Source organism: Aricia agestis, chromosome 22, assembly GCF_905147365.1.
Source record: "Aricia agestis chromosome 22, ilAriAges1.1, whole genome shotgun sequence".
NCBI classification, from domain to species: Eukaryota; Metazoa; Arthropoda; class Insecta; order Lepidoptera; family Lycaenidae; genus Aricia; species Aricia agestis.
This window is the reverse complement of record NC_056427.1, coordinates 4042060-4054328: the sequence shown is the minus strand read 5'-3', so window position 1 is coordinate 4054328 and position 12269 is coordinate 4042060. Positions and strand designations below refer to the sequence as shown.

Sequence of the window (12269 nt, the reverse complement as noted above, 5' to 3'; positions counted from 1 at the left end):
CATTAAACTCTAAAGAATTTAGTGTTTAAACGATCTACCATTATTTTGGAAAATAAGCCAATTATTTCTTACAACTGCAAAGTTATGCCGTGAGGTTTTTTATACCACTGTTTATGTTCTTTTAGTTATACTATTTTATGCACCTCAGAGTCTATTTAATGATCTACAATGATTAATAATAGTAAATTAGATTTCTTTTAGAAATAAACATTAATTTAGAATTTAATTTAGAAATAAACTTACAATTTCACAGCTTCCATTCGCTTGTCGTAGCTCCAGCTTCAGATCACTTATATTTGAATTCCTATCGTTCTCCTTGTAGAGGTCTTCTGTGGTCACTGTCACGTCTGGCTTCTCCGTGACCTGCTGCTTGTTCTTCCTCTGCTTTCTCTGACAGAGTATCACCAGCATAATCACAGCAGCCACCATGATTGTACCAGACGTCACTCCGAACAATATCAGCAGCAGTGGAAACGATTCTGAAAATAATGTTTCTTTTAGTACCCAATACTTTAAAGGGATACATTTTTCGTATTTGAACTAGATGAAGCCAACTATGTTTCGCCAAATTTCGTTTATCACGCAGGAACAGTAAATTTTTCAGGGATAAAATCCTATGTCCTTTCATGGGACTCAAAGTTACTCTTCACCAAATTTCAGCAAAATAGGCTCGAAGATGTGGGAGTGAAGAACCAACAGGCAGACAAACAGACCGACAAGCAGACAGACGGACACAATTTCGCATTTATAATATTAGTAAAATCCAGAATCCACACGTTCTGAAAGGTTTCAAAACAGCAACCAAAATATAGTTTAGTATATATACGCAAACTGATATTGTAACTAAATCGAGCAGCACAATGTTACAATGTTCTATAGCACTAAGCTTTCCTTTTGAGCTGTAACAGCTACTAAGGTGCTTAGGGTCCTATTACAAAGGAATACCTTAAGAGTCGGATATCCTGGCTGACGTCTGATATATTACATAATATACTACATATACTATATGTATACCCTGGATTCGCCTTGTTTATTTGCAATATGATACAATTAATTACATGATATCTATATTAGATCACAATTCCATTAAAAATGCGAAAGTGTGTCTGTCTGTCTGTCTTTCTGTTACCTATTCACGCCCAAACTTTTGCTGAAACTTGGCATAGTTTGAGATTCGGGAAAAGTCATAGAATTTACCCCGGAAAATATATACGGATATAAACGAATATTGGCGCAACGGAACCACTGCACAGATTTTAATGAAATTTGGAATCAAGATTTTTCAAAATGAAATATGATAGTTTTTATCATGGGAAAAGGTACGGCCAAGTTGTGTACTAGTTATTTTTTAGGAATTAAAACGAGTAATTTCAACGACATCAACATAATAATTACAAAGTTTTAATCGTTACAAAGCGAGAAAAACCTGCAAAAAGCTTTCCTACATGCTCTCGATAAAATCTAATATAGCAAAAAATAAAATAGCTTTGTGTGAAAACAAACAAAGTTTTCTGTATGCATTAGTGTTAAAATGTCAAGAGTTAAGGTTTTTATTCCAGTTGGAAAAAGAAAGTTTAGATTATGGAAAATTATTTTTCCGACAGATTGGAAAAGTTCGGAAGCTATTTAGCCTAATTGAGTGTTATACATACAATTTGTAAAAGTTGACATTAACTCTATCCCTACTCCTATTATAAATGCGAAATGTCTGTCTTTTTCTTCTTCATGCCCAAACTACTGAACCGATATTGTTAAAATTTGGTATGAAGATACTTTGAGTCCCGGGAAAGGACATAGTATACTTACCCATCGATCGTGGAATAACGAGACACAATAGCTTATCTATTGTTATCGCGGCCGAATGCGGCCGCTTAGGGCTTCATGAATTAATCTTGGAAAAAGGCATCATTTTAGTTTGTCTATAATATTGTGAGTTTTACCAGACAAAGTCAAGCCAACTTTGTAAATATTTTAATTACTCAGAGGGGCTGATTGCAAGCAGCAGACGAAACCGTAAAAATCAGACGTTAAAGAACTCAATAAAATTTCTAAAATTGGTGCGAAAAACCTACATACAAAGATAGCAAAAAGAAAAAAAAAGGAAATGGGCTAATAGCCCATAGACGGCCTCAAATTATAAAAATAAAATAAAAATCTAATAGAAATGTGGGTATACGCGTAGTGACCGTAGTCCGTAGTCCGTAGACCGTTGACGTTTGACAACGTTTCTGTAATATTCTGATTATCTTATATCTTTAAACGAGCAATTCTTGTATATATATATATATAATTGGAATCTCGGAATCGGCTCCAACGATTTTAATGAAATTTAGTATATAGGGGGTTTCGGGGGCGATAAATCGATCTAGCTAGGAATCATTTCTAGAAAATGTCATTTAATTCGTGTTTTATCGAATACCGAGCAAAACTTAGTCTAATAGCTAGTTATATCTTTAAACGAGCAATTCTTGTATAAATTTCGGGGGCGATAAATCGATCTAGCTAGGAATGACATTTAATTCGTGTTTTATCGAATACCGAGCAAAGCTCGGTCAAATAGCTAGTTCTGATAATATAACGAGAGCAACATGTCAGATTTTGGCCAGATATACTGTATGCGCAAGTAGCGCCCTCTGCTCCGACCTTTGCGTACCCAATCCCAGAAATAGTATGCTGATGGTAATATTATTAGAAAGGAAGGCACATAATATTGCGTTCCATAAAACAATATATTATTGTAACGAAAATCCAGTGCGACGTTCTCTATTTGGGACAATTATGTAAATGCCTGTAGCGCTCCCGAAATATAAATATTTATCGAATTCCCGCCGAAATATTTTGTCAATTCACCCCCGGGCTAAAACCTCCAAATTAACAATATGGAATTTGAAATGTGCGGTAATAATGTGGCCGACGCGTTAGGAATTATTATAATATGATAGATAATAATATTGTGACTTATTTTAATACTAGATGACGCCCGCAACTCCGTTGCGCCAAGATTCGTATATACGTGGGAGAGCCATGCTTCGGCACGAATGGGCCGGCTCGACCGGAGAAATACTACGTTCTCATAGAAAACCGGCGTGAAACAGCGCTTGCGCTGTGTTTCGCCGAGTGAGTGAGTTTACCGGAGGCCCAATCCCCTACCCTATTCTTTTCCCTACCCTCCCCTATTCCCTTCCTATCCCTGCCCTCCCCTATTACCCTATTCCCTCTTAAAAGGCCGGCAACGCACCTGCAGCTCTTCTGATGCTGCGAGTGTCCATGGGCGACGGAAGTTGCTTTCCATCAGGTGACCCGTTTGCTCGTTTGCCACCTTATTTCATAAAAAAAACGTGGTAGGTACTTACTGTTAGGCTGCAAGACGATCTCCAAAGTGTCACTTCCAAAGTCGTTCGACACGTTGCACTTGTACACGCCGAAATGACGTGACTGGCTGTCTCTGATGATGAGGGTGGAGTTGACGATGCCGCCGGGCTGAAGATCCTCGAGGAAGGCGTAGTCCTGGAGGAAGAATTCAGATTGGCAATGGTTCAGCTGAAGGAAGTAAATAACATTATGAATATTGTCACCGCACACAAACGAAAACAAGTGGAAAAACTAGGTACTTAACAGTTAAATTTTTTGCATAAATGGAGGCTTTAGGGCCGGAAAATTATTTGAAATAAGTGTGGACAGTAGTCACAGTTCTGTGTTTACAGAACCCTATAACGGAACCCTAACGAGCTGGTTTTTTGTTTATTGATAGATTAATAATCATATAATTTAAGAGTAACATTGTCCTACAAATAAAACAGTCCATATTTTAGGATCATCAATTCAAAGTATGAAATCCTTTCTATCTCTGTTAGCTACAACTTTCGAGATTTTTCGCAAAATAAAAATGTTGTTCGTCTTATCAAAATGAAGCTACTCACAAAAAATTTGCTTGATAGTTATAAAAAAAATTGTTCTAGGGCTCCCGTACTATTATTTTTGTAGTCCTTCACGAATCTAACAGTAGAATAAGTGAACTCTTAATTTGACAATAGAAAAAACGTTTACGTTCGTCTAGTACCATTTCAGCTGCTGTGGCAATAAACTTATGATTGAGAAAGAGTAAGCACATAAAATTAAATCTTCTTTCTTCATGAAAATTATTAATTCATTTTATTTACTTCAACTACCATTAAAGGTAGTTTTAAGTACTTTATTTGTACACAGTTTTCCTGTATTCTTTTAGCTTTGAGTTGTACAAAATATAAAGAACTTTCTATTATTTTCTATTCTACCATTATAAATAAACGTTCTTTCTTACCTGATCGTGTAAAGTATCAATCTCTTTCCCCTCAAACGTCCATACAATGTTGTCTATCTTAGGCACCGAGAACGCTGCACATTCTATATGTACGGCGTCACCTTGCGACCCGAACTGGGTGTTGTTGGACAGGATTTTTGGAGGTCCTGAAACAAAAGATGTTGTGAGTACAGAATTAACTAAAGTAAAATAATCGGCCAAGTACGAGTCGGACCTGCGCACGAAGGATTCCGTACCATTATAGAGCAAAATTAGGCCAAAAATTGTGTATTTTGTATGGGAGCCACCCTTAATTTTTAATTTTATTTTAATATTATTATGTAATATTAAAGTACACATAATATAACTAAGGACTTTGAGAAAAAATCATATACCTGTTGCCATTATTGATATATTGCAAAAAAGGCCAAAAAATCATGTTTATTGTATGGGAGCTCCCCTTAAATATTAATTTTATTTTGTTTTTAGTATTTATTGTTATAGCAGCAACAGATATACACAATCTGTGAAAATTTCAACTCTCTAGGTATTACCGTTCTTGAGTTACAGCCTGGAGACAGACAGAGAGACGGACAGACATCGAAGTCTCAGTAATAGGGTCCCGTTTTTACCTTTTGGGTAAGGAACCCTAAAAATACGTGTGTCACTATGGGACTGCCACGGTAAATATATTGGAGAGCTTGCCACGGTAAATTTTTATCAACTTATGCAGTTATAATTCGCATAGATGTCACACAAACACCGTACCGAAGTCTGGCTGTGCCAGTATTCAGAGTTGATAGGTTTATTAGGTTAGGTTTATTTTTACCGCCTCACTTAAAGCCCGCGATAGAAGCTATGCAATAATAATTATTATTAGGAGGTAAGAGCAACAGTTACAGCGTAAAACAAGAAAGGCTGATAACCGAAATCATGATGACTTTCTGAATAAATTATTCTGTGTAGTTTTGATCACATTACAAATATTTTTTTCTTGGTAGAAGTATGGGCCATATTATTTTTTTTATTTTATTTAAAACTTTTGCACGTTTCTGTACAAAGGCGGGCTTAATGCCTCGTGGCATTATCTTCCAGCCAAACCTTAGGGTGTTGCAGAGAATGTGAGGTAGATGCAAACCCTTAGAGGACAAGTGATTAAAAATACCTTAAAATTAATAATACAATTATAGATATATATTCATAATCATACATACAATTCAAAGTAAAATAAACACATTATATACAATATAATATACATATATTATATACAATATTACATATTATATAAGTAATAATTAATATAAAATAAATATATAGGTAATATAAAATAAATATATTAGTTTCTAGACACACTAGGCCGAAGTTACGCGGCGTAAATTCCGCATGATTACGCCCGAAATGTCAAACGCATACAAAATACGGACGGAACGCGACGGAATAGTGTGTCGTAATTAACATACATTGCGGGCGTAATCAAGCGGAATTTACGCCGCGTAACTTCGGCCTAGTGAGTGACACTAAGTTACTAGATGACATCTGCAACAACTTAGCGCCAAAAGTCGTTGATCACACATTTTTCCGCGGGGATAAAAAGGATCCTGTTTTTTTTTCCCAAGGCCTAAGACGAAATTCTCCGTACAGACGAGAAGAGGTAACAGACAGACAGACACACTGTCTAGAATGGATAGTCTATAGTTAACTATAGACGCCTAAGCTTAGATCACTATAACATGTTTTGTAGAATATACAGAATCGCCTACGAATAATAAAAACTAAGGAAAAGTAACTCCGTCAAAAAACATGCTCCACAATACTTGTCAAAAAAGTGTACCTTAGGTACACATTTCAATACATTTGCAATATTTAGGTGACCTTGAGCGGTACTAGGCTGACGTTACATGACAGATCAAAAGGAACCAAATTTAAAACGGTAATAGTATGGGAGTTACGATTCCTTAGTTTTTATTATTCGTAGAGAATCGCTAAAGATTTAGCGCTAGCAAATACCTACGCTAGGTTCATCAGCATTAAATTCTTAACTAAGCAATTAGCAATAGTTCTATTATAATTTAACTGCTTGTAGAGAGTTAACCCAGGTTGATAGTACTTGAACAGGTTTAAACGGAAGTTATTCTGGTCCGGTTAGTTGCACGTCAAAAGTTATAGTAGGGGAGCCCAAGAGCGGATTTCACGAAACGAGCGTGTCAGATTAAGCTTAGGCTTCCCACATGTACAGACTTCAATCTGATGAAGACAATCATATTTTAGACCATGATAAATAGAGAATTATCATGGTATACCAATCAGATTTCTTATTTGGTGGGTTAAAAAAGTTATTTTAAGTGTTGAAATGTCATCGGATCTGGAGCAAGGAAGCTTACACATAAATTCATTCTAATATTGTAAATAAGAATCATAATACACATAAATAAGAATCTGTCTGTCTGTCTGTTACCTCTTTACGCCCAAAACCGCTGAACCGATTTTTCTGAAATTTGGTATGGAAATACTTTGAATCCCGGGAAAGCACAAAGGATACTTTTTATCCTGGAAAAATGTACGGTTTCGGCGCAACGGAGTTGCGAGCGTCATAATATTATCACTGATAATAATTTAAGACACGGTAAGCCTGTTTTAAAATATAGAGCTTCATATTTACTAAGCTTCCCAGATATTTTATGTTGTACTCGCAGGAACAGCCGCTCAATTACATGAATAGCACTCTCGCCTCCCCTACTATTACGGTTTAAATAATTCACAGTTTAATGACCACCGTATTGATTTGAACCTACATAGATAGTTGAGAACTAGAAAACACAAAATGGAGTAACCACTATAAATTGAGCTCAGTTAAAATGGGAACAACGTCAGTGTAAAGTTCATGTTATTTTGGATAAGGAGTCAAAACTTTAATTTGACATTTTGATCCGTGGGAAAAGCTTTTGGCTTTGATTTTGAGATTCCCGAAATAATATCGGAAAACGGTTTCATTTTCATCCAAGCTTAATATTAGCTAACAAGTTCATTTAAATACCTTTTTGAGGCGGCAAAAATTCAAAACTGCCTTTTCACTTAGTCGACCGATTTATCAGTCAAATCTTCTTCCTTCGTACAATTAATATAGTAATACTGATCATAAAAATATAAACTTAATAAGGAATGTGTACAATGTCCGCTAATTGCCTTTGGCATCTATTGTACATTCTCAGACTACTAGAATATTTTTTATAATTCCTGTTGTAAATAGCTCTAAGTCATAATATTGTTACAGTTCGACAAGGCTTTAAGAGCTCACCTGACTCTAAAAATCAAACATCGTCCTTCTCTCTTCACACTCACGCCCGTCTTTCATATGCCAGGTGAAAAAGGACGGCGCGGAATCATCGCCGAGTTAGTTTTACTTGAATAAAAGACGAACTATAATGATTATGAAAAAAGTGTTTTGAGCAAATTTAGGTTTTATCAATACCTTTTTAGATATTAAAAAATATTAAAGAAAAGACAGCAAACTTCGAAGATCCAAGCAAAAATGTGTCTCAAACAAGGTTTTTTGTAAAAAAGAAACAATCGAGCATTTTTTGAGTAATCGTGTTTTCGTCTTGAGCGTTTAATCTTTATGAACTGAAGTTCCTTGTGTCGAAAAAACCGTTTTCTAGACCTTACAGATTTTGAAATCTAGGTTAAAGTATGTAGTCAAGTTAGGGTCATATGGGCTTGTAAATGAACGTGGCGAGAAAAGGAACTAACGCGATTTTCATACAAAAACGTCATTTTTAACAGTTCTCCTTTACCAGCAGCGCCCATTGACATATTCATTTAAAGCCTTGGTGCACTATATATGTTAAATTCTAATTTTCCATCTTTTTAGTAAAAGATGGCCCCGTGCGAGTTTCTTACGTCGGTTCTTCTCGCCGGGTTAGTTCCCGAACCGGTGGTAGGCACCTTAGCAACGACGTTCGGAAATATTTTTGTAAAAAAATTACTCCAGGAATAAAAAAATTTTTGATTTTGATTTTGTAAAAGTCACTCGACACAGAAGTAGCGCGCACTTTTTTTTTACTTTTGCATGGAAAAATCGATGACGCTCGGGCGCTTGCCCATGACAAATCACTGTAAATTTTTTTTCAGCGCTGCTTTCTTTACTATGAACTATATATGAGGAGCCCATACACACCCTAAAATGTTATCAGTTATCACTTACTTTTGTTACTGACACCCTGTATACTTTTTCTTTAAACGAGAAATTCTTGTATTATATACTTATATGTATATTATATTATGTAATTGGAATATCGGAATCGGCTCCAACGATTTTCATGAAATTTTACTATAGTGGGTTTCGGGGACGATAAATCGATCTGGCTAGGAATAATTTTTAGAAAATGACATTTTATTCGTGTTTTATCGAATACCAAGCAAAGATCGGTCAAATAGCTAGTATCATTTAAATAAAAAACATAGCAACACAATCCATCATAAGGAGAAACTGTAAGTAAATTGGTACCGGAAAAAGAACTCATTATTCGCGAAGGTGAAAACTCCATTGACGATAAAATGTAAGCTCTCTCTGTATTTAAATATGCACCGGTCGATACGGAAGAAAGCTCAAGGACTTTCCGTGCTTTTGTAAGTTTCATAAAGCTTTTGTAAGCTCCATCTAATTGAGTGTGAAGTTGGGAATGACATAGATTTTTTCGCATGGTACGCGCGTCTCTGGGTTTGACCTTGAAAGAAAATCAATCACTATTTTATATCGTTTGTGTCTTGAATATATCCATACTAAATAATGTTATAAACTTATAAATTCGAGAGTGTGTCTGTCTGTCTATCTGTCTGTTTGTCTGCCTATGTAAATTTGGCCGGGATGAAAAATATCCTGTGTCCTTTCCCGAGACTCAAAGTATCTTCATACCAAATTTCAGCAAAATCGATTCAGCGGTTTGGGCGTGACAGACAGACAGACACACTTTCGCATTTATAATATTAGTATGGATAATTATTACCTTGCATAATTGAGCAGGTCTCATAAAGGTCTACCAGAATCTGATGGCAAAAAGTGACAAAATAAATTGACTTTAGCAATACCGGGATGATAGGAATAAAACATTTTGATCCTTTTTTCCTTTAGCGGCTTAACTTGCAAATATAAAAATTTCTCCAATGTTCAAGGATATTTTTTGAAAATCTGCCGTCAAAATTTGCCATCAGATTCTGGTAGACCTATATATTATGCATGGTAATAATTATCCATACTAATATTATAAATGCGAAAGTGTACCTGTCTGTCTGTCACGCCCAAACCGCTGAATTGATTTTGCTGAAATTTGGTATGAAGATACTTTGAGTCTCGGGAAAGGACTTATGATATTATTTATCCCGGCAAAATTTACCCCGGCAGACAGACAGACAGATAGACAGACACAGACAGACAGACAGATAGACAGACAGACACACTTTCGCATTTATAAGTTGTACTCAAATGTAACCTCATTTTTGGTCAAACTATGCTGTCCACATTTCAGGGAACGTTCTGACTATTACCAACTAAATTTAAGTTATGTCAGCGAAACTCCAAGATTGCCGCAAACTCCAATCTTTGAGGGGTCGGAGTAATTACATTTCTTCCCAAGTCCGGCCTTATGGGTCGCTTTTTACAAATCTTTGTATGTTCGGAAGTTTCATACTTTGAACTGCGAAGTTACAAATGTCGTGGCTTAATTTAATTGTGGGTTATTAAAAGTTTTATTTTATTTCACTTCTTCGTGGCAATATTCTTGTCATATTTAGCGTTGTCTAAGATTTTAAGATTTATTTTATTATTATCTTATATCTAAAAATGGATTTTCAAATGTGTTAGTCGCGCTAAAACTCGAAAACGGCTGAACGGATTGGGCTGATTTTAATCTTAAAATATTCGTAGAAGTCCAGGGAAGGTTTTAAAGTGACACGAAGTTCACCGGGACAGCTAGTTTATATATATAAAAATGGATTTTCAATTGTGTTAGTAACGCTAAAACTCGAAAACGGCTGAACGGATTGGGCTAATTTTAGTCTTAAAATATTCGTAGAAGTCCAGGGAAGGTTTTACAGTGAAACGAAGTTCACCGGGACAGCTAGCTGATTAATATTTATTTTATCAACCGACTTAAAAAATTTCCTTCGAACGTAACTCCGTAAACTGTATGTAATATTTCCAGAACTGCCCACTTTTCGTATTATACACATTTATACGTGGGAGAGCCATGCTTCGACACGAATGGGCCGGCTCGACCGGAGAAATACCACGTTCTCACAGAAAGCCGGCGTGAAACAGCGCTTGCGCTGTGTTTCGCCGAGTGAGTGAGTTTACCGGAGGCCCAATCCCCTACCCTATTCCCTTCCCTACTCTCCCCTATTCCCTTCCCTTCCCATCCCTACCCTTCCCTATTACCCTATTCCCCCTTAAAAGGCCGGCAACGCACCTGCAGCTCTGCTGATGCTGCGAGTGTCCATGGGCGACGGAAGTTGATTTCCATCAGGTGACCCGTTTGCTCGTTTGCCCCCTTATTTCATAAAAAAAAAAAAAATAATAATATGTTAGTCTATATCAGCGTCTGAACAGATATGCTAAATTTGTATCAGTTGTGTAAAAATTATGTACGTGTATCTTTTTATGTTTACAAGTCCGATTTAACTGTGATCTGACTGTTGATCCTGGCGACACAGGAGTTGCAGTAGTGGAAATGTGTCGTGAGCCATTTGCCCGTTTTAAAAAAAAAGTCCGATTTAAGTAATTATTTTTTGTTGTAATTATTCAACTCTGGGAATACTGCGAGTTTCATCAAAATAGATTCAGCAGTTTTTATTTTGTGTTCGTAAATAGGTTCCTTTGCTTGAATATATTTAATTTTTTCATTTTTGATTAATCTTATCACCAAAAATTTTAATAATCCGACATCTTATGTTATTCTGTTTAACATTTCATAACGACCAATCACAATTCACATCTAAGTGTTTTGCTGTGACAGTTGTGACACTTGTCACATTCGTGTGACATATCGGTGTGTTACGTATAATCGAGATGTTCTTAGTTCATTTAAGGCGACGCCTTGATAATTTAGATGTAGCGATATCGATTTCTCAGCAATGACTAAAGCTAAGAAATTAAAGTTCATTGTCAGTATTCATCATGTCTTTGTCTTTGAATTACCCATAGCATAACACGATTGATCAACTTTTATAACACAGAATGATTCAATCAAAAAGACCTCTGTAAAAAAAGGGATTCCTATTTTGCCAACAGAGGAGAGTGATGTAAGCTTCTAAAATTTGTACATAGATTGTTTCAAGCATACACTTTAATTTGCCCATAGCTTATATGAAATATATTTATGGTTTTCAAATTACGTGACAAAAACCATTTTGTCGCTTACGCCCTTTCCATTTCTTGTTTTCTATGAGAGGCCGGGCCGGCCTCTCATAGAAAACAAACAATCTAAAAAATATCCAACACTATTTTTTACTTTAACGTGGCGTCACCTTAACAAACCCAAACTGTCTTTAAGAAACTTTAAAAAACGGAACACTTCGTGCGCGAGTCCGACTCGCACCTGGCCGACTTCTAAAATATAAATCGGGCTTTGGCCCACCACACATTACCACCGCTGTATCTCCTGTGTCACCAGGATCAACAGTGGTGACCAACCACGAAATGTAACCCTTATGTAATCTCAGGGAGACCGAGGGACATGCCAAAGCTGTCTTGAGACCAGCAAAGAAACTAATCAGATGGAATGGGTTTTCATTTAGCCCTATGGAGCAGCCGGCAGGGAAGTGGGTAGCGCGAGAATGTAAATAGTCACTCGCGCTGCCATTCGCCATGCGCTATACCGCCATACGGCAAGTATGCAGAGGGCTGTGTGTAAACGCTCACGTCGTTACTGCCGCAGAAGTATTCAGGGCAATATTGCCGGCAGCGCGAGGAGCAGCGGTAGTGGCTGAATATAAATGA

At 36.5% G+C, this 12269-nt stretch overlaps 1 protein-coding gene across 2 annotated transcripts in view; it reads right to left on the bottom strand.

Annotated features, from left to right (window-relative positions):
- The window catches only part of LOC121738059 (irregular chiasm C-roughest protein-like), an 85506-nt gene that overhangs the window by 12632 nt on the left and 60605 nt on the right, over window positions 1-12269 (bottom strand). For both annotated transcript variants that reach the window (XM_042129877.1, XM_042129878.1), the window contains exons 12-14: window positions 4301-4446; window positions 3354-3507; window positions 244-479 (exon numbers count right to left, since the gene is read on the bottom strand). In XM_042129877.1, the coding sequence (XP_041985811.1) occupies window positions 244-479; window positions 3354-3507; window positions 4301-4446 (536 nt within the window). The remainder of the gene's footprint in view (window positions 1-243; window positions 480-3353; window positions 3508-4300; window positions 4447-12269) is intronic.